The 21,365-nt window shown below is 46.1% G+C and overlaps 1 protein-coding gene across 4 annotated transcripts in view; it reads left to right on the plus strand.

Moving 5' to 3' along the window:
• Positions 1-21,365, plus strand: part of ITPR1 (inositol 1,4,5-trisphosphate receptor type 1) — a 182,469-nt gene that overhangs the window by 158,654 nt on the left and 2,450 nt on the right. For all 4 annotated transcript variants that reach the window (XM_054216021.1, XM_054216018.1, XM_054216019.1 and 1 more), the window contains 5 exons: positions 751-852; positions 2,751-2,890; positions 4,232-4,397; positions 5,172-5,332; positions 16,588-16,749. In XM_054216021.1, the coding sequence (XP_054071996.1) occupies positions 751-852; positions 2,751-2,890; positions 4,232-4,397; positions 5,172-5,332; positions 16,588-16,749 (731 nt within the window). The remainder of the gene's footprint in view (positions 1-750; positions 853-2,750; positions 2,891-4,231; positions 4,398-5,171; positions 5,333-16,587; positions 16,750-21,365) is intronic.

Raw genomic sequence — 21,365 nt, forward strand, 5'->3', positions numbered from 1 at the left:
GGTTTGTTCATAGTTTTTATAGACTGTATTAACCTCCCTCAAATGCTTGCCACAGTGAATTCCGTAGCAGACTTCTCTGTGCTGACCTTAAGTTGCTTATTGTAAGTTAAAATCTGGGATTTTTTTTTTCCCCACTCTGCAGCGTCAAGCAAGTAACTCAGTGGGTGGGAAGCACAGAAATTAAATTTGTTAGAGGAGAGGTTTGGGGTTTGCCTTGTTTTTTTTCCTCTGACACTTGATCTATTCAGACAAGTATTATTTGACTTTCCTACTATTTTTTTCTAATTTTACTGCCAACCCTGTGAGAGACCCAAACCTCACGGACTCTGTTCTTTCACATTTCCATGCGGCTGGAGAAATGTCAAAGATGTCTTACGCTGTGGCAGTAGGTTTGTTTTGAGACTTGCAAGGCAAGTTTGCAAGGCACCTTGAAAATTCACTGTGCGCTAGAACTTAGTATTTTGGGAACAATTTCAGTTACTCTCAACTTGGGAGCTGATGCAAAATAAATGCACAGCTTTGGTTTTTAATTCATAGAAATAATAAGAATTTTATGTTTGAATTTAAAATCATTGAATGTGTAAATCAGAAAGTGCTGAGCCCTTCTAAACTCCAGGATAATATGCTATTCTAAACCTGCCTAGTAATTGCACACTGACTATGATGGGGTGCCTTAATATCTGAGAAGTAGTCTTGCAAAATGTACAAAATGTTAAACTATCCATTTGATTCATCACCTTCTGTTTTTAGATCGCACAGAACCAGGTGAGACCATGACGGGAGAGTTTCTCTATTCAGATGTATGCAAAGCAGGTAGCAGTGAAAACTGTTCTTCAATCATTCCTTCAGACCGTAAGTATCTGCTGTTGAATTCATAACTCACACCCTGAGTTTTCCCACTTTTTCTAGTTAAGCACCTTAAATTAAAAAAAAAAAAAAAATTCTTTAAAAATCCTATGTAATAAATTCGGCAACAAAGCTATCATGAGACTAACGTGAAAAAGGATGAACTTAGGCCAACAGTATAAATTACGTTTGTTACATGAAGTGATTAAACAAGAGAAACTTAGAGCTAAACCATACTTTGATAAAACAATCATATTCTTTAATTTTCTACCTTATCAATTTGAGAAGGAAGTGATGCAGTTTACCTCTGCAAAGTTTATTATTTTAAAACATTAGGCTATTAAATGTGATCCCGAAGGATAACACACTATGAAATATGGAGCAGAACATTGTTTATTGTCAGCATTATTCTATCGAGCTAACTAAGGAAACTTTTTAATATCATGGCAGGAAGTACTCAATGGATTAAGTAGGCAGGGTAGGTTTTGGGGCTTTTGAGATCAAAGAAGTGCATGCAAGATATTGCTTGTAGCATAATCGCCAGCCTCAGATTGGGTATTGAAATATTTCAGTTTTATTTTCTAGAAAATGTAATTTACTTGTCGGAGATTTACGATGCTGGCTGCGAGGACTAGACAGAGCATTGCTGTTTCTCTTTGAAGTGGAGCTCTTAGATGGGCAAATGTTTCAAAGGTCAATAACGGCCATGAGCCCGTGCTCGCAAGAGGAGATGGCTCTGTTTTGCTCAAGTGTCCTCTCTGATAAGCTAAGATTCAACATTGATACAAGAATAGCTGCTTTATTCAGCTCTAGGAGGAGTGTGCTGCTCTGTCTTTATACACTCTGGCTGCAGAAAGGAAAACTCCAGAGATGTTTTTATATTGTAAATAATCAACCTGATATCAGGGCCTTGTATGGCCAGGGCTGTTAATGATGCCCAAGTCCTTGGCCATTCCTCTGCCATCTTGGGTTTTGGCTATTTCTGGATTGCACGGGGATTTGGGCCCTTCTAAGGCTATTTGTGGGAAGGTGGGACCCACTCATGAGCATTTTCATGATGAAATGTAAGTCATGAGACTTTCAATGGGTACAGGGAGAGTATACGAGATTAGGTAATTAATTCTAGCAGTTCTGCAACTGAAACCGTGAAGTTGGAGGCTTCAGCCAAATGAAGAAAGGGTCAAAAAAAGCGTGTTGCTTTTTTAGTAGAACTCTGTTTCCATAAGCAGTGATATTTTAGCCATTTGAAAAATACAAGTCGAAGTTGCCATTTTGAGTGCAGCCCAAAGGCTGTGCAATCTGTTAGGCACCAAGGGAGAGTGTAAGAGGCAACACTTTGTCCTCTGAGCTGTCAAAAAGCTATGATTCTGTATAAACAGGCATCTGGTGATCTGAGCTATGCACGCTCACAAAAATGGAAAGAGATATTTAACCAAGTCAAAGACAGCAGTTCAAGCACAAAAGAAAACTCTGCTGCTGGGGAGAGGGGGCAGGCGGGAGCCAGAGCAGAGACCCACTCCCATGGTTATAGAATCATGAATTGTCTAGGTTGGAAGGGAACGTTAAGATCATCGAGTCCAACCATCAACCTAACAAAACTACCACTAACCCATGTCCCTCAGCACCGCGTCTGCCCGGCTTTTAAATACCTCTAGGGATGGCGATTCCCCCACTTCCCTGGGCAGCCTGTTCCAATGCTTGACAACCCTTTCAGCGTAGAAGTTTTTCCTCATATCCATCCTAAACCTCCCCTGGTGGAACTGGTCGGCTCTTCGCAAGAGCTGAGGAGGTTTGGTTCGCTGGCTGGAAATCTGGCATTTTTTGCAAAGGGGAGAGAATAGAGAGAATTATTTAAAACTGGTCTTCTTGCCTTTGAAACGTGTCTTTGCTTGCTGTGTTAATAGAACTGATTGCTGAAGAAATGGAGGAAGAGAATAAAGAGCATACGTGCGAGACGTTACTGATGTGCATTGTTACTGTACTGAGTCACGGGCTCAGGAGTGGGGGTGGAGTAGGTGATGTGCTCAGGAAACCATCCAAAGAGGTAAATTATCACTGAATGGGGGCGGAAGAGTGATAACCATGTAGGGCTGGGGATCTAGTTCTGCTGGGGAAAATGTGTATACACTCCCTTTAAACAGATGTAGGATACATCGCGACTAGAAGGGACCACACTTTCTCTCCGTATAATATAGTTAAATCTCTGCAGGATCAATTAAACGGCAGACAGTTCAAACAAGCTTCTACCCATCCTTGTTTTAGGGCTTTTTTAGCTTGAGGGCTGTCCAGAATGGGGCCCAAAGGAACAGAAATGGGGTAGCTGACAGGCTGTGCTTTGGGAATTCAGGGTCTGGAGAAATAAGATAAGTACAAGCTAGTGAAAGAGTACTGTGAGATAGCAGAATGAAAACGCAGTGGTAGCTGATCCCATGCCAGTGGCAGGGGTTTCTGTGGCGAGCATTCCTTGGGAAAGGTAAGATGTGTAAAACAGGGAATGGATGAGAGGACAAGGGACCAAGATGGGTTGGAGCTGGTAATGCAAGAAGGAAGGAAGAATGTTGTTCGGAGGCATCATCAGAGAGCGAGGACCAGTCGAAGCAGCAGGAATTTTTGATAATACCCAAAGCTGCTCGTATCGCTGCTGCTTTGGCTATCTGTGCCCATCTGAGTCCCAGGCTGTTCTCCCGCTGGTCATTCCCCAAAACCATGCTAGGGGGGAAAGGAGCAGTCTTGGTCAGAGGGAATGCTTTTCTGTATTGCCTGCAATTTCAAATTGTTTTCTAATATTTACCCTTCTTTCCAGCTTACCATGGTTTAAAAGTTACGTAATTCTTAATAAAAGTTTGGCACCCAACTGTCAGGATGATTCTGAAAAGGGGGGTTAGGTATTTGGGTATTCAGGCCTGCAATAAATATGAAATGAGTACCAGGAAGTCCAGCTTAATGTCCGCATACGTGGTTGTTAGCATTAATGAAATGAATACTATCAAATTCCAGTAAAAGACTTTATGGCCAACACTGATACTATATTGATGTATCAGCAAATTAATATAAGGATATAATTTGGATAGGCTGGCAGGGTGGGGGTGAGGAGAGAAGAAATTTCAATGTGTGAGGACAGACTTTGAGAGAGTAAGCAGAAAGAGCAGCTCTGTAGAGATCGCACCCTGGCAGCTGAGTAATTTGGCTTTTCTTTCAGTAATCTTGCATTTTAGTTTCACTTAATGTTTGGGGCTGTAAGTTATCATTGGAGGGCATCAGAAATGGAGACTCTAAAGGAAGGGGTTGTGGGGTGGCGTGTTCTGCTGCTGAACTGCGAAATGCATGGTAAGGGTTAGATGTGCATGTATTTGAGTGGTTAATTATTAAAATATGTATCTTGCAGGAACCTCTCTTTGCTGCTAGAGTGATATATGACCTGTTATTCTTCTTCATGGTCATCATCATCGTCCTTAACCTGATTTTTGGTGTGATCATTGACACTTTTGCTGATTTAAGGAGTGAAAAACAGAAGAAAGAAGAAATTTTAAAAACGACTTGCTTTATTTGTGGTACGTGGAGAAGCACACTGAAGAATAAGGGGTTACTCTGTCAGAGTCAGAGGTGGCTGCAAACTGGCAGGAAATGGGAGTCTTGAATTCCTGGCTGTTCCTACCTTGCATTCCTCAGCAAACTGATATTCTTGGTACCACGTGCGTAGGAGCTTGGCAGCAGGAAGAGATGGGGAACGTATGCTCAGTATACCCTTTTTCCCTCAGATCCTTAGTTTCTGTTTCTCCTGTGCTTCAAAGAATAATTTCCTGTTGGAATGGGAGAGACTTCCATAAACAGTGGTTTTTTTTCCAAGGGTGCTGAGTGTCGAGTAGTGCCTGTGAAAGCTTTTCCCATCAGTCGATTGGGAATTAAGTTGCTGAGCCCTTGAGGCCGGCGCGGTTGGGATGGCCATGCAGAAGCTGCAGAACGTGCGGACTGGCAGAAATAACCTTTGGGAGTTTGCTGTGAAGCAAATGTTGTATTTGGTATCATTTTGCCTAAAAATAGGAGATGAGTTATGAAAGGCAACGAGCTGATGGCATTTTTTTTTTAACCAAAGGTTTTCTGGTTTGCATAATAAGTGCGAGTAGTACTTCTTATGCCTTCTTTCCTCTTCTCACTACATTGTGGCCATTTCTTAGAGAGTTTATCCCTGTTATTCAGTGTTCATTTAATACCGACTGTGACTGTTAGAAGTGCATCAGGCTGTAGAAACGAGTTTTGTTCTTAGAGCTCTTTTTCTTAGTACCAGTTTGTAAATATTAAGGGTTATATATGTGTCACTCTTGTAGGTTTGGAAAGAGATAAGTTTGATAACAAGACAGTCACATTTGAAGAGCACATTAAAGAGGAGCACAACATGTGGCATTATTTGTGCTTCATTGTGTTAGTGAAAGTGAAAGATTCAACAGAATATACCGGACCAGAAAGTTACGTGGCAGAAATGATCAAGGTAAGTTTGAGGTTTTGCCTTTTTTTTTTTTCTTTCTCCCCTGTATTAGACTAACCTACTGGCACATTTGGTAAATACAGTATTATGGATTTTATTTATTTTGTAAGCAAAAACTTGGAGTAAGACCTTTCCTACAACAATAAGCTTGATCCAATGCCTTTCCTTTTAGAAGCATCTTCTAAAGATAATGTACTTAAGATGTACTTGGCAAGATAACCGGAGAAAAGACCTTGGGTTGACGGCAGCACACTGCAGTGTGCTGGGAAGGGCTGGGGCACTTGTGGGAGCTGACACGTGCTGCAGCACTGCAGTCACACAGCAATTTGCATCTGTGTACCCGCAACTTCCCAGCCTCCAAAACACTCCGGTGTGTGCACCCAAGTAGGTGGCAGTGAGCAGTGACAGCTAGGTAGTCGCCGTGGTTTTAAATCCGGTGAGAAGTTTTGAAAACTAACATTGGAGCGAGAATATTTTCAAGCTGGTGGAAGTATCTGAAGTATCACAAACAAGTTATAACCCGTCCCAATATAAGTATCTTAAACTGACCTGTAGGATTTGTTGTCATATGATTTTAGCTTCTTATTGTAAAAATTTAAAATTACTATCTACTCAATTGTAAGGCCTTTTAAGGAGAGAATGAAAAGCCTCGTCTCTGCCGAGCTGCAGGTTCAGAGCTCCTGGAGTTAGATCCTAAACCTCAGTTACTAGTTTGTGTGTCTCCTGGCTAGTTAGCAAAAGCTGTTTCTGATTTATAACGTTTCAATTAGTTATTTCTTTATTTGCCTTCAGACAAATAATTAGCAGAATCCTTTTATTTGTCTCTTAACTTTTTTGCTGCAGAAGTACAGCCTACCTTTAAGTGGGCAATTTGTCGTGGCCCGGTCAGATGTGAGTCCCACCCAGATCTCTTCGAGGTTAAACATGTTACTTTGGGGTCACTAAAGTGTATGTCCTAGTTCTGGATTTCTGCCTCTCTAATGAGGGCTCAAAGAAATCTTGTGAGCAGTCACCTGATAGAGGATTAGCGCAGTGAGATAACTAAGCACATCGCTGCTGCTTTCTAGTCTGACTGATTATATTGCTCCTTTATTTATCCCACTGCTGCAAGCATTACTTCAGGGGCAAGCGCTGCACTCCTTAAATTCTACTTCTAAAAGACCATTTTGTCTTGTGTTAAAACAAGTTAAAAAAAAAAAGACCTTTCAATTAATGAACAATTTATTAACAAGTTATTGTTTCAGATTAACAGTTCAAAGTAGGTAAGAACCAAAAACCAGAATATGTTTGCAATAAACGCAAAAACTGGAGAACTTTTATCAGAATTCCCATTCATAGAAGTGTCAGCAAAGGCTAATTACTGTGTGTTGAATGGGAATGTGGATGAATTATGCATAGACCAAGTGTCTTGTGCAGATGCAATTTTATGTAACTATGTGCTGTAGGTAGAGATTTGGAGTACGTCTTATAGTTGGTGGTTTTTTGCATTTCACAAGCCAGTTTTAAATTGAGAACTACCAGTAGGGTCTCACTGTGATGCTGTTGAAAGCGTGTTGTAACCGTACGAGCCATAGAATAGGAAGTAAATTTGCTTTGCACATCAGTGGTCTGGTGTGACCGGCGCAGCTGGGGCTGCTGCTGGCCTGGCACCGAGATCTCGGCGGTGTTCTGCAGTCCACGTATTCCTTAGGGCTGCTCTGGCAAAGCCTACTCTGAACATCAGCAGCAATTTCTTTCCATCGTCCTTTCACATTAAAAACATTCTTTGCTGCCCTGGGAAATCTGAATGTAAAACATGATGAATATATCTCTCTACCAGACCTGTTCTAAATACTTCTGTAGGAGTCAGAAATCCTTTTTTTTGCCTCAGGTGTATCTAAAGTAACTTGGGGCATGGTTCATCTTTTACTCAAGCCTTCTGTTTTCATTCCACGAACCTAGGACAGGCAAAAGGAAAGCCTTTTAAATATGTTAGTGGTTCCAAAGATTCTGATTCGCCTGTTGGAGGTGATGGTTTATTTTGTATTTGTACAGGAGGCTAATGGGAACCTGTGATTGCTTATAATGTCTGCAGTTACCAGATTCTCCTGGAAAGCCCTACTCGTGTCAGGGTTAGATTGAAAGGGGATTTTCTCCCCACATTTTCAGACTGAAGGTGGCACTCTAACATCTTTGATAATGACAGAGATGGGGCATGTCTTTTCCATGGGCTGTTATGTGGTACCATTGTTCAAGTGCAACTTATACCCATTTTTAGTAGTTGAGGGTAGGAAGCATCACGTGCTCCAGATCATACTGTGATGACAGAACACACCTCAAATGCACTTCACCTTTGCTCTGACTCCCAACAGAATATCTTTAGAAAACTCTTGGATTTCTGCCTTTTGGGAATAGTAAAAAAAAAAAAAAAGCCTCTGCCATTTAGTATTTGTGGGTTGTTCCAACACCACAGAACCTTTAAAAAAAAAAAAAAGGAATTTAGGACACTAAAATTATATTCACCATCAGCCTGTGAGTTGCATCCAGTGCTGCTTATACAGTGCTTTAAAGATATTTTAAGCACTGTGGTATCAAAAGAATCCTGGACAATTTCACTTATGCCGGTTAGTGAATATTCAGAAGCTTTAGGAGTGATGTTGAATTTTGATGTTTCCTTGACTAAAAATAATGTGTGTAGAAAGGCAATTTTGAGGCTGTCCCCTGTACTGGAGAAGGTAGAGCTGAATCTTGCCCATGGAATTAATCTGCAGGAATCTGACCCAGCTTAAAGAGAAATTGTAGCCATGAAAATCAATGATTAACTACAGTTCTTTAGTGAATTTTGTATTTCTTCATGGATTGAAGCTCATTAAGTTAAAACACAGCATGCAGAAAGAAGTCAACTTGGAAACAGAGTTTAAACGTTAGAAGTATTTTGAACGCTGTAAGCGTGATCAAAACAAATATTAAAAAAAACCACGGTGATCTGACAAAGCAAAATCTAATCTACTGTGGTTTAGTACTGATTTGTAATTACACCTTCCGTAATGTTTTTCTGCTACAAATACGGGTCTGTTGGTGCTGGCAATCGTGGTTTATTTGTGTTGAAGTCCCCCTGTGCTTGCGGAGCCCTGCGTGTCCCTGTGCGTGTCCGTGGGAAGCCAGGCTGCACGGCTTTCTAGCTCCAAGTCCAGACTTCTGATGGGAAGCCTGGAATTCATTGCCAGCTTTTCCCCCTGTAAACAGGGACAATATTCACTTTTGTCAGTAAGGTGAGCGTGTGCCTGCTGGAATACAAGACGTAAAACTTGGGATATCTCAAGAATCTTAGCTGGGAATGGCCAGAGCCGTGCAAGGTAGGAACGGCGTTTGATGTAGAAGCTGAGCTCTCGTACACACCCGAGCTGCTGCGGTGACTCATCACCTCTCCTGAAGTTCTTACCAGCGCTGGCGGGGCTGATAACCTCATGCGTTTCAGGAGACGGCAAACAGAAGCTTGGCGTGAAGCAGCTCATCTTCGAAATGCATTCTTGTGCCACCTCCTGATACCTATTAAATAGCACCGACAGTACTATAGGATGTGAGAAGGCATCTAGTGGTAATAGAGATGGTCTTTAATTCTTGGTGTTTCTAGAGCCCTCCTGATGACCTAACTTTTGTTCATCTGGCTAAATCACTGCAGATGGGCACTTAAGATAGGGAGGCTTCAAGATGGATCAATGTCTTTTGAAAAGTGTTTATCTGGAAAGTATGCTAATGGTGCTGCAGAGCTAGTAGTCCAGTGCCTCCCGTGTTTCCCAGGAACCAAGGCGTAGGGTTCGGCTGCTCTGTGGCTTCGTAGTCACCAGGGAAGATCAGGTGATGTCTGAATAATACCAAGTGTGTAGGAGGTGGGGGGATCCACTTATCGTGTTGGCCAGACATTGACATCCCCACCCAAATGACTTATGTGAACTCCCTACAGATTAGTTCATTTAAATGTCTTATCTGCCCATCCTGTCTTGAGAATTTTTGAAGTTTTCTGCCTTTGCCTACAGTTCCTGTGGCAGCCGTGCCGGCAGCAGCCCCATCAGTGCAGCTGTCTCTGGCCTCTTGGCAAAGGTCCGCTACAAACAGCTGTTTGCAGGCATTTAGAATATGTAAAAAATTCTTACTCTGAAGCCCGATATGTGGAAAACCACTTCAGTTTCCTTTGCATTCATGAGCCGTTGTGCATGCAGCTGCACTGTGCCGTCACTTGCATGGGCAAATATTTGCATACACAATTCTTGCATACCCTAACGTGGGGATTTGCATATACACCTTCACATCAGCGTTTGATCGGTGTGGGTAAAGCGCCGCATGGCCGGGAGTGATTTTTATGCACGCAGATGTGCATATTGAAAAATAAGGGCTTGTTTGGAAAAGTTGTTAGCACAAAGCTTCTTAACTAGCTCTTGTAGTTTCCACAGACTTTTAGTCTCGTGTTGCACCAGGCAGGATCCATGCCATTAACCTGCATTACAAAAGCGAGGCAGAGAGGTGGAAGGGATTGCCCAAGCTCACGTGTCCTCATCGAGAGCGCTGAGTCCCGAATCTTCAAGTGGATTGTGTCATCGTTTGAAAATGAACCATTTATAAATAGGAGTGATGGTGCAGATATCTCTAAAGGAATTTGGAATGGAAATGAAAGCTTAAGATTTCCTTTTGTGCCCTGATTAACCTCTTTTTACAAAACTGGAAATTTAAATATTCTACTGGACTTTTTTTATTTGTCTTGAGCTATGTGCTCTACTGTAATTCAAAAGTATTTCTTATTACTGTTTTGAGTGTCTGGTGTAGCCTGTAACTTCTGCCGAGACGTCAGCAAAGGCAAGGTTTCATCAGCATCAGGCTTTTAAAATTACATTCTTCCAGAAGTGCAAGTTTGACCTGAAACCTCTCCTGAGAAGTTAAATGCCCAGCCCCGGCTGTCGCAGTGCTCCGGAGCTCAGCAGAAGCGTGCGATTCCCAGCCTGCAGCAGGCTCACATGGTGGTGGCTCTGAAGGGTTCCTGTGTCCCCAGGCTCTGCATCCCATATAATTTGGCTGGAGATGGCCAAGGCTGGATTTGACCTGCAGCACCTACAGGAATAACAAGCGGCAGGCCGAGATGCTTCAAGCCCAAAGCATTTCAAAAGCGGCTTTTGAATTCCAGCACTGGTGAAAGGCATGTATATATACAGCTGAAATTAGAGTCTGAGAAAGTATTAGAGACTTAGTTACATTTGTGTGTAATTTGTATATTGTATATATACAAATCCTGTACTTTGGGGCAAAATCAAAAAGATTTGTCATATCAATACTTACCAACCCGATTGCAGATGCAGAATAGAGCAGCCCGTACAAATAACTTGTAGGCAGTTGTTTGGTTATTGAGGAAGAAACTGGGGTTTCTTCAACTGAGTGCAAGCTGGGAGAAGAGGAGAACTGCGGAGGTCAGCTTCTGAATTGGAGCTGATAGTGCTTAATTTGGTGGTATCTTCCCAACAAGCTGCATCTTGAGATACCTTACCAGAGTTAGTCAATTTAATTACAGGGTTAAACAACAAATAATAGCAGAGGCATAGAAGAGGCAAGAGGTGTGTTTGGCAGAAGGCTTTTGGCTGTTGGAAACACTGTGTCATCGGCACAGGTTCCAGGCTTTGCATTTAGATAGTGAAGTAACTTGTTCCGCCCTTGAAATCGGCGTTAAGGTACAAACCAGAAGCTACGTGGGGAGAAATGGTTGGTCAACCTCCTCTTCCCCACACAGCCCCGGCGTGCTCTGTTCTCCAGAGGCGTGCAAGCCGGTGTGCCCTGCAACCTGCTGCGGAAAAAACCCTCCCGTTGTTGGCATTCACCTTACGTGGCTGAGTTGTTGTTTTTTCCCTGATAATAAGCCACCTGGGCAGGCGCACATGCTGGGAATATTGGGTCAGCATCCCCTCTGACGAGCCAAAGGTTTCACTTTGGCTGAGTGTGCGGCAGAAAAAGGGTCTGGGTGGATGAAAACAGGAGCAAAGGCTTCAGCCCAATTCCGTGTAATGGTTTGTTTGCATAACGTGCTGGGAATCGGGTGGATCCCAACACAGCTTGCAGGGTGGGCTCCGTGTCCTTGCTGCTGGGGCTCCGCCAGGGAGCTGGGGGGGGAGGGTTTCCACCTGGACACCATTGAGGGCGACACGCTGGGGAAAATAAACCGCGAGGTCTGCAACGCTGGCCAGCACAAAAAAAGCCCCGTGGGGCTGTGTGTGCCGAGGAGGTGGCCCGGGGCTGGGGTGAGGTGGCCATGCCCTGAGTCATTGCCGCCGCTGCCTCCGCGAGCCCAGCTGTGCCAAGGAGCCCGTGACCCCGTGCCGCGGGGTGCTCCAGGGCTGTGCCGGATGCATTGTGCAAGAGTAGGTGGGTGACTGCAGCCGCGGCCACCAGCAGCTGTTTGTTCAGCCTTTGCATGCTTAATTGTTCTGTCCTACCCAGCTGATCGTGGTGAAACGCGTCCTACTTAAAATGTAGATCCAAACAGCGCAGAAGTAGGTTGCTGCGGAGAGGTGGCACTGTCCTTTCTGCAGGAGAAAGGAGATGGCCTTCTGGGATTCCCAGCGGGGTCAGCTGCCACGGTCGCATCGAGCTGGGTGGTGCTTGGTGGGGTAACTTCACTGCTGGTGAACACAACACTCGGCTCGAGTGAGTCACCTGCAGCAGGGCAGTCACTGGGACACACTGGGGGGATCATTTCATACAGGGACATGATCATCTTCCACCTTTGGGCATGGTGTCTGTCTTCCAGCCTCCCTGCTCTGCACCAGTGGAAAGACCACTTAGGTATTTAATCTATGGAAACAGTGCAAAATGAGATTTTTTTATATCATTAACGCTGTATCATCAGCCTCCTGTTTAGAGACATGGTGGATGTGAGGGTTTGAAAATACTCCTGGTGTGGAGGGGGGACACGGTCAAGCGCCGTTCTTCACGGCGAGGGGAGAAGTGTGGCTTGGTGTGGAACAAGTGATGGTGGTCCCTTTGCAGAAGAAAGAGAGAACCTGATGTGGGGCTTTTTCCAGGAAGCTCAAGAAAGAACCAAGAGGAGTTTCATCTCACTGCAAACAAACAAAAAAAGTAATTTTCAAAGTGCTTCACCAAGCTGTTTATTAGCGGTATGGGTATGATTTTTAACAACACATGACAGAAACTGAAATTTGCTGCTGCCGCCCTTCCCCTTCTAAGCGAGGGCTGCTAGACAGCCTTCCAATGGCAGGCTACAGGATTTATTTTAAGCATTGAATTAGCCCTTCAGCACCCCGTAAATATTAGGAGCAGTGGTAGCTGAGCAAATGGAGACCCAGAAGAGGAGCGGCGACTTCCTTGTGGTGGCTGACAGCGAGGACAAGCCCTGGTCCGTGCCGTTAGCGGCCGCCTCCTGCCTGAGGAGCAGGGCTAATGCATCTCTTGGCAGGGCTCGCGCGGAGGTTGCCTCAGAAACCTTTCTTAGAATAAACTCTTCGGCAGAAGTAGGGAGGAGCGGGCACTTCTCAGAATGAATTGCATCTGCATCATGCAGTGCCGCTTCCTCTTTTTTTCAAATTTCCAATTGTGGACGGTCAGCATCGCCCCCATGTCTGAGATTTAATGATATTTGCTCTACAAGAGGGACTTTTCCAACTTTACCTAGAAAAGAGCTAACCCGAAACCCAGCACTTGTGGTTAGCCAGCTTCCGTCAGCGGCTTCAGTCGGTTCGTCTGTTGAAGCAGAGGAAGCCGTGGCTGTGACGGGAAGAGGGAGCTGACTGCACACCAGGATCCTGGTGCCGCCGTTCGCAGGAGGACCACAGCAGACAGTGCATAAAGGCATCGGTATGCGAGGTGCCAGCAGCCCGGCGGGACCAGGGACAGGCAGGGAAAAGGATTGCGGGGGGAGCCTTTCCCTTCACAGCTCACTTAGCGCCTCTGAAAACTAGCAAAACCCCTGGTGAAAGATGTGAGGCTGTATCTTTAAAGGCACCCCGGTGTTCAGTTAAAGTTCAGCAGAAACTAGATCATCGAGATATAAATCTTTTATTCAACCTTGAATAGCAGCGCTCTGCAGAGGGGCCGGGAGCCGGGCTGACTGCCGCACGCCGGCCCAGCGGGCTTGTCAGCCACTGACCTTTCTGCATTCCTGCTTATTTCCGTTTTCACTGTCTCCGCTTGAGGCATCGTTATTTATTTATTTAAAAGAAAACACCCCCCACAACTACCCCTCCTGCCTTTGGGGCAGAAGTCTGCGTTTCAGCCGGCTGGTCACATCCAGGCTCTCCAGCTTGTCTCTGCGGCACTGGTGCAGGTGGCAGGAACAGGCTGAAGGTTTCCAACATGAAGCCAGAGCAAAGGGGTGCAGGATGGTGTATGCAAAGAGGAGGAGGAGGAAGAGGTGTGCCCCTGCGTGCTGGCAGCATCCCTGCTGCCCTCTCTGGAGAGTCCCAGCAGCCATCATGGGCCAGTGAGCACAGGGGCCAGTTCTGCCTGCATTGCTGCAGTGTTGCCAGCACCTCTGTCCCCACGGTTCCTCACCTTGGGGTGTTTGCCCGGGCTGTTTGGGTGGACATCCCCATATTTCTGGCTGGGTGGCAGCTGGACACTTCCAGGTTGAACTTTGGGTTTGAGTCATGCCAATAAGCTACATGAAACCTGATCAGGAGGGCAGGTGAGGTCCAGCCCATGACATGGGTTGGCAAAGTGATGTCCTTCCCCAAGTCTGTCTCTGCACAGCAAATTTCCAGGTGCCCCTGTTGGGTCTTCCGCAGGTGGATCAGAACTCAGCAGGGGTATTCCCAGTTCCAGGCTCAAAAGGGAGTCCAGGAGACTGCCCAGGCAGCCCTGAGTCATGTCTCCTTTTCGTTAGCCTTCTCCTTTCTCAGCTCACATGGAGCATTTTTGGTTTTAATCTTTCACCATGAGAACTAGAGAGGCACTTTGTTGTTTTTTCAAGTGAAAGCCAAGATTTCCCATACTCAAGTGAACTTCAAGAGCTGGGGCTTTCAGAAAGCCAGTGAGTATGAAACTTCTGACAAGCCTGCAGAAGCTGGCAATGCTCTAACGCTTGATGCTTTGGTTTCAGCATCCGAGACTGCCTGTCACCTTCCCTGCCTGTAACGATCAAGTTGCAGCCTCTGCAACAGCTACAGCGTTTGCTTATATTGCAAAGTAATACTAGAAAAGGTTCGCGGGATTTGTTAGTGAAATGTTGCAGGTAGGGAAAAGTTGGTGTTTCCACGTCCTGCTCCCCTTGTCCCCTTCATCCTTCAGAAGGATGGTTCCTGGCAGCGCTCTGGGGTGGGCTTGGAAAGCTCACCTCTTCGGGAACAAGTGAAATAACAATATTTGCACAGCAAGTGAGGAATGGACGGGAGCTTCAGGGCTCTGCTACTGCGTCTGCCTAGAAACCTCAGGACACAGACCTCTGAGGGTCCAGGCAAACCTGTGAATATAAATTGCATTTCAGTCTAGTTTGACTTGACCCTGAAAACCTCTGTCCTGGAGGAGAGCAGGGAGGGAAGAGCAGTTGGTTTAGTTTGTTTTCCCTGGGTGGGGAGGGGAAATGCTTGGGGGGAGGTGCTGGACCTGAGCACTGGTGCCGAGCCTGCCCTCTTCCCTAATGAGGATTTTACTACGTCTGGAAGAACGCAGTGAAATGTCGCCTGTTACTACTATTAAATCTTAATTGTGGGACTCTCGTTTCCTAAAGTCCAAAATATTTTGGCACTTGTCTTGATAAAGGCATATTTTTTTTGTACATATATTTTTTTCTTTTATTAGCAGAAACCATCTGCCCTGTAAACAGAGATCAGGAGGAAAAAAGTCTTCCTGGCAGTTCTGCATCACGTGGGGATCCGGTGGTGCGCTGCATGGAAAGGGCCCACTTTCTGCCTTTTAATCTCAGCAATAGCAAACTCCAAGCAGATCAGAAGCAACTAATTTAAGACGATGAATCTTGGCATCACATCTGACTTGCAGAAAGGACGTGGCTGTAAATCTCCGTAGAGGTGCACAGACCCCATTTCAGTGGGATGGATGCTGCTGGGGATGAGTGAGCGTGGAGGGGGGGACAGAGAGGTGGGGGAGCGGGTTCGAGTTAGAGATTTGGGCAGGGAATGGCAAAAAGCCAAAGAGAGTTTGCTCTGCCGTAAAAATAAGCCCTAGGTTTGAGAGAAAGCCCAGCGAAGAGCCTGGCCTGCTAAGCGGAGCGAACTTTGGTCGCCGTTAATCAGTGATGTCAATTGATCGTTGGTTTGGGATACTGCGAATCCAGTAGGCTATTACCGTTTCATCTGGTTTGTTTAAAATATTACCAGTTGTTGCAGCGTCACCTACGAGAGCGCACACATCCTTATCCAGTGTTAGTTTAACTTCCATTTCAGAGAGTATCTCCAGCGTGGGAGGAGAACCAGACTAGATAGGAAACCAGTTCGGTGTTGAAATTTAAGGTGTCAAGATGCGGTATGCACCCCTCCTCCTCTTTTGTGGCTTTCTATTCCGTTCCTGCTTTTATTTTTAACGTCACTGGCGTGTACGTGAGTGTATGTGTGAGCCTCTATGTACATACCAATAAAACCGAGCACGTGTCCACTGAAGCTCCTGACTGTAACTTAAACATGGAATATTAGAGAATTTGTATGCCTGAATGAAAATTTTATTATAAGCAATTCATTATAACTTAATCTGGCCCGCATTTTAGCCTGAATCAGCCAGTCGGAATATGAATTTTTTTCTTTTTTCTTTTTCATTAAAAAGGAAGTATTTCAATTAGGAATGTATTTCCAGGTAGAACATGGTTTCTTTCATTAGAAAGCATGTCCAGACTTTGCTTGACTGAAAAAATCAAACCAGCTTTATCAGCAGAAAATCTCCAACAAAGACAAATTAAAAGACTATAAGATGGGGGCAGATTTTCTAGCACTGGAAAGTTCTTATCCGGATGTGAAATCTGGGCTGGTTTAATGTCCAGCGTTTGTGTATTACAGTGAAGTGTATTTGAAGAAGAAATGGCTGGGGAGAGGGAGTTGCTGGAAAGGAAAAGCCAACAATAAGCAGCCTTAATTTTCAGTAGTTAGGTCTGAAGTGCCTCATTGCCTGTAGCGAGCAATTTTGCAGACTTTCCAGTAAGATGCAAATGAAAATAACTACAGAGGCTGTGTAGCTGAGGAGTGTGCCCGCGCGGCGTTGGAGATCTCTCTGCACTCAGCCACTCGGGTGCAGGTTTTCCTTGGGCAAACGCTAATTGTGAACTCGTGTGTGATTCTCAGGAGAGAAACCTAGACTGGTTCCCCCGGATGCGGGCCATGTCACTTGTGAGCAGCGACGCGGAAGGGGAGCAGAACGAGCTGAGGAACTTGCAGGAGAAGCTGGAGTCCACCATGAAGCTTGTGACCAACCTCTCTGGCCAGCTGTCAGAGCTTAAAGATCAGGTAAGGGAGAGCTGGCTGCGAACGTGCGGCTACGCACTGGTACGGGCAGGACAAAGGTCCTGCAAACCTGTCGTACAAAGGGGTGTTTTACAGCTCCGTGGCTTCTGCAAACCCCGTTTGTAAAGTAACTTGTGTTTAGGAAAGAAGAGAACAAACAAAATGTCCTTTCAAAACCCTGCGCCCCTGCTGACCTGCCTGGCAGTGCTCACCGAGCCCCTGCGGTCCAAAGTGGCCACCTCCAGAAAGGCAAAACTTGCATTAAAAGAATCAAAGCTGAAGTTGGCTTAAATCAGTCATCGCTGGTGCAGGCAGCCTGCATGCATGTGGTGTTGGTGTTGTTGTTGTTGTCGTTACGGGTTTTAACCCGAGACCTTAGCACGATCCTGTAAGTCAGAGGGTGTGATATTGATAGAAGTGCTGTGTTGCTGCGCGGACCTCAAAACCCACTGAGAAACTGGAGAAATACTTGAGTGGTTAGCTTGCACTGCTCTCCTCCCTGCTACCGCTGCTACTGCAGATAGAATTTGGCTACTGTCACACTTCAGGCTGCAGCAGAGACTGACATACCCACAGAAACATTTTGCACTGTGGCATGTATTGCTGCTGCTGAACAGTCCGCGTAGTGTGTTGAACACTGTGTAGACCTCCAAGTGGTTTTTCAGTGCGGCAGTTCTTCTCTGCAGCAAGATTTCGAGGACTTGTATTAACTTTCAGCTTGGCTGGGTCTTGAGCAGATGTTAGGGATCGTTCCCAGCCCAAAGCCGGCGATGGCTTTGTGAAAGCCACAGAGGCAGCAGGGCTTTATGTCATGTTGTCCGTACAGATAACAGCCTAACTGGAAGGAAAAGGGAAAGTGCTGTTGCCTGCCCTGTCGGGAGCTGTTTGTGATGGCAAAGTGACTAGGTGCTTATCTTTATGAATTAATAACCTGAGCTAGATGGTTCAATTAGTTAAGTTTATATAGATATGGGCACTGGATAAAATTAATTGCTGACTTGCACTTGATGGTGTCCCGGGGCAGTCGATGGAATCCACCAGGCAGAAAGGGCAAGCAGATTTGGTTCATTATCTTTTCGGATGCGATCTGCCCACTGTAGCGCCGTTGGCACAACTCTCTCCAGTACTAATCGGATTCCTGCTCTCCTCCTCTGCTCCGGGTTGTCCTCCTTTCTCTGTAAGCCAGTTATCTTCGTGGAGACTTGAGTCTCTGGAAGCCAGTATTGACTGAGGTGCCGGCTCCCCGCCTTCTGATCACACTCTGCGTTTCTGATGGAGCCGGGCCCTTTTACCCAACACCCCGCAGAGCACAAGGAAGGGATTAACATGTCAGATTGGGTGCAGAAAACCTTGCTGCCCTTGGCTGTAATTAGTTTTCAGACTCCGTGCCACGGACCCCCTTACTCTCGTTGGTTTTGAGGATGGAGGATAGAGGCAGTTGCTCTTTTGTCTGTGCTTTAATACTTGCCGGGTAGTGGTTTTGCTGTTTTGCCTGGAAACAATTATCTTGAAACATGTGTCTTACGTCTTCCTGTTGAAGGGTCTGACTCAAAGTGGTCTGCAGTCACCAGGAGTCTTTCCATCGCCCGCAGCCAGCTCTGGATCAGAATGCGTTTCTTTCTGAAGCTTGCAGCTCTTGGCTGACCAAGCACTAAAAACCCTTCTCGTTCTTTGTGAAAATAAGAATGAAGGGTTTAGCTTTTAGAGAGCTATTTGACTGTAAAAGCAAAAGAGGAAACCAGCTTCATTAATGTTGTGATAGCTTTTAGGAATTCCCCTAAGTACCGTTACTGAGAGCCCTGCTTAAGTTGCAGGATGCTCCAATTATTTGACAAAACCAGTATATCCCTCATGATTGGAACTGTCTCCAGGAAAAGGAACTAACTCGGGGAACTTTTATTTGTATTTATTTCCTTGTAATTAAATAAAGGGAAAACCTCTCATTCATTTGCTTTTCAAGCTCATTAGGTTTCTGGAGACAGTAATTGTTAGAAACTGAAATCCAGCATGCCTGCTTTCACGAGGAAGTGCACCAAGAGCCATTAAAATCTTGATCACTTTAATTCTGCGCAAAAAGATTACAACATAATTGTCTGCAACAGCAGGGGATTAGATGTAATCACGCAGAAGCCCTTTCCAGCCCCGTGTCAGTGAGTGCGAGGCGTCTCTAATGGACTTTGGCTCAGGACAGTTCCCTCGCACCGGCCAGACCCCTGGCCTCCATCGCCGCAAACGTGACTCGTGGCTGGAGCTGCTGCTGGGGTTGGCTTTGCCTGAGGCACTCGAGCATCCCGGCGGGCAGGGGCTGGCATGTCTGTGTGTGCCCGCCTGCGTGGGACCCTGCTCCTGCCGTTCGCACACGCTCCCGTTCCCGGAGTTAACTCCAACTCACCCCTAACCTTTGGACCCAGCAGCCTGCGTTACAGCATTACAGATGATTATTGGTGAGTCCAGCTTGACTCAGATGAACTTCAAGCCCCTTGGTTTTATTTTTTTAATCCTGTCAGCATTACCCCGGTAGCTGACAGCTCCCCTGCAATACCTTGTGCCAGGCTTTTCTTGCCTTTTAGGCCCAGGCGTGCAGGTGCTGCAGCGGTCAAGCTTTTGCAAGAGATTCAGTCTCCAGGTAAATGTGATAGAGATTAAAGTTGCTCCATCCTGCAGCACTGTGCCCTCTGGACAAGCATTACACATCTTGCAGGATCGGTAATGTTCTGCATCGACGTTGCAATTCCATTTCTCTCTCTGCTTTACGTTTGGTTGCTTTTTTCTCCCCTTTTATTAAAAGACACATCCTCTGTGGACACCTGCATCAGGCTGCACCATCCCTTTTTCTATGCAGCATGAAAAATATCTGTTACAGTCCCTTTTCATTGTTCTTTTTTTCATTCCGTTTTCATTTCCTCTGTCCTCTGAATCAGTTTATTGGCCGTGTGAAATTGTGGCTCTTAGTTTGCTCAGTGAAGCTAATTAGTGTGAACTTTAAAATGAAGTCCTTATTGCCTCTTTGCGTTCCCAACTTGGGAGTTAGGAACAGTTAAAAAAAAGTCCCAGCCGGTTGAGCCAGGGAGTAGCTTGTGTGTGTGGCTGAGACTGGAGAGCCATGGGAAGACCCCGCTCCTCCCGCTCCCCTTTGCCCATTGTGAAAACAGACTTCCAGAAGCACAGTACGGAGGACCAGGAGGTGTGTGTGACCTGTCCCCAGGAGGCTGCGGTCATCTTCCTGAAAAGGTACAATAACAGTTCTGCCTCCCTTGGCTCAGGTGATGAGCAAGGCACCGGGCTGCTGACGAGTTTAATTATGGTTTCAAGAGGAATTACTGTATTTCAGTCCTTTCCCCAGTGGTTAAATGAGTGTAATTATACACGGCTAGCCTGAGTGAAAGCAGCGGTGTGTGCCGTGCTGGATGGCAGGGGCGCATGGAGGAACTTTTTGGAGGTTCCCCTGAACAGCCTGTTTTGACCAATTTCTTTCCCCACAACGAACTCCAGACCCAAGGCTGGCCACGGGCCGGCTGCCTGAGCACGCTGGGGTACCCCGAGATGGGGGTGGGAAGGCAATTCACCATCACCAAAACTGGAGTTTTTAGACAAATACATTCAAGTCGGTGTTACAAATGAATGTGCAAACACGCTATCTCCCTTCTCCTGGAGTTACTTCCGCAGTCAGTTATATTGGCTGACATTTGTGATTAAATATCTGAAAATTGAAAAAAATTAAATGGTTATAGAATCACAGAATGGTTGGGGTTGGCAGGGACCTCTGGAGCTCATCTAGTCCAAGCCCCTGCCAGAGCAGGGTCACCCAGAGCAGGCTGCACAGGAACGCGTCCAGGCGGGTTTGGAATGTCTCCAGAGACGGAGACTCCACCACCTCTCTGGGCAGCCTGTGCCAGGGCTCTGCCACCCTCAGGGTAAAGAAGTTTTTCCTCATGTTGAGGTGGAATTTCCCGTGTTCCAGTTTGTGCCCATTGCCCTTGTCCTGTCACTGGGCACCACTGAGAAGAGTCTGTCCCCATCCTCCTGACACCTGCCCTTTAGCTATTGCTGAGCATCGATGAGATCCCCTCTCCGTCTGCTCTTCTCCAGGCTGAACGGCCCCAGGGCTCTCAGCCTTTCCTCAGCAGAGAGATGCTCCAGCCCCTCACCATCTTCGTAGTCTCCACTGGACTCTCTCCAGTAGTTCCTTGTCTTTCTTGAACTGCGGGGTCCAGCACTGGACCCAGTGTTCCGGCTGTGACCTCCCTGGGGCAGAGCAGAGGGGGAGGATGACCTCCCTCCACCTGCTGGCCACGCTCCTTTTAGTGCACCCCAGGAGACCACTAGCCTCCTTGGCCACAAGGGCACATTGCTGCCCTATGGGCAACTTGTTCTCCCCCAGGACTCCCAGGTCCTTCTCCGCAGAGCCAGGTCGTGGATGGAGATGTTACAGGAAAAGCATTGCAGGGGACCTAGTGAGTTTTCATAAAGAGAAATTGTATCTTATGCTTGAATGAAAGATTACTTTTTTGGGTGAATTGGCTTTTGGGCCAGCTTTTCTGGTGCATAGTTGTGCTGCTGGAGTGGCTGGTGGGGTCCTGCGATGCCCTGGTGAGCCGGTGGGGTGCCCCAGCCCCACA

Source organism: Rissa tridactyla, chromosome 10 (assembly GCF_028500815.1).
Source record: "Rissa tridactyla isolate bRisTri1 chromosome 10, bRisTri1.patW.cur.20221130, whole genome shotgun sequence".
Classification (NCBI taxonomy): Eukaryota; Metazoa; Chordata; class Aves; order Charadriiformes; family Laridae; genus Rissa; species Rissa tridactyla.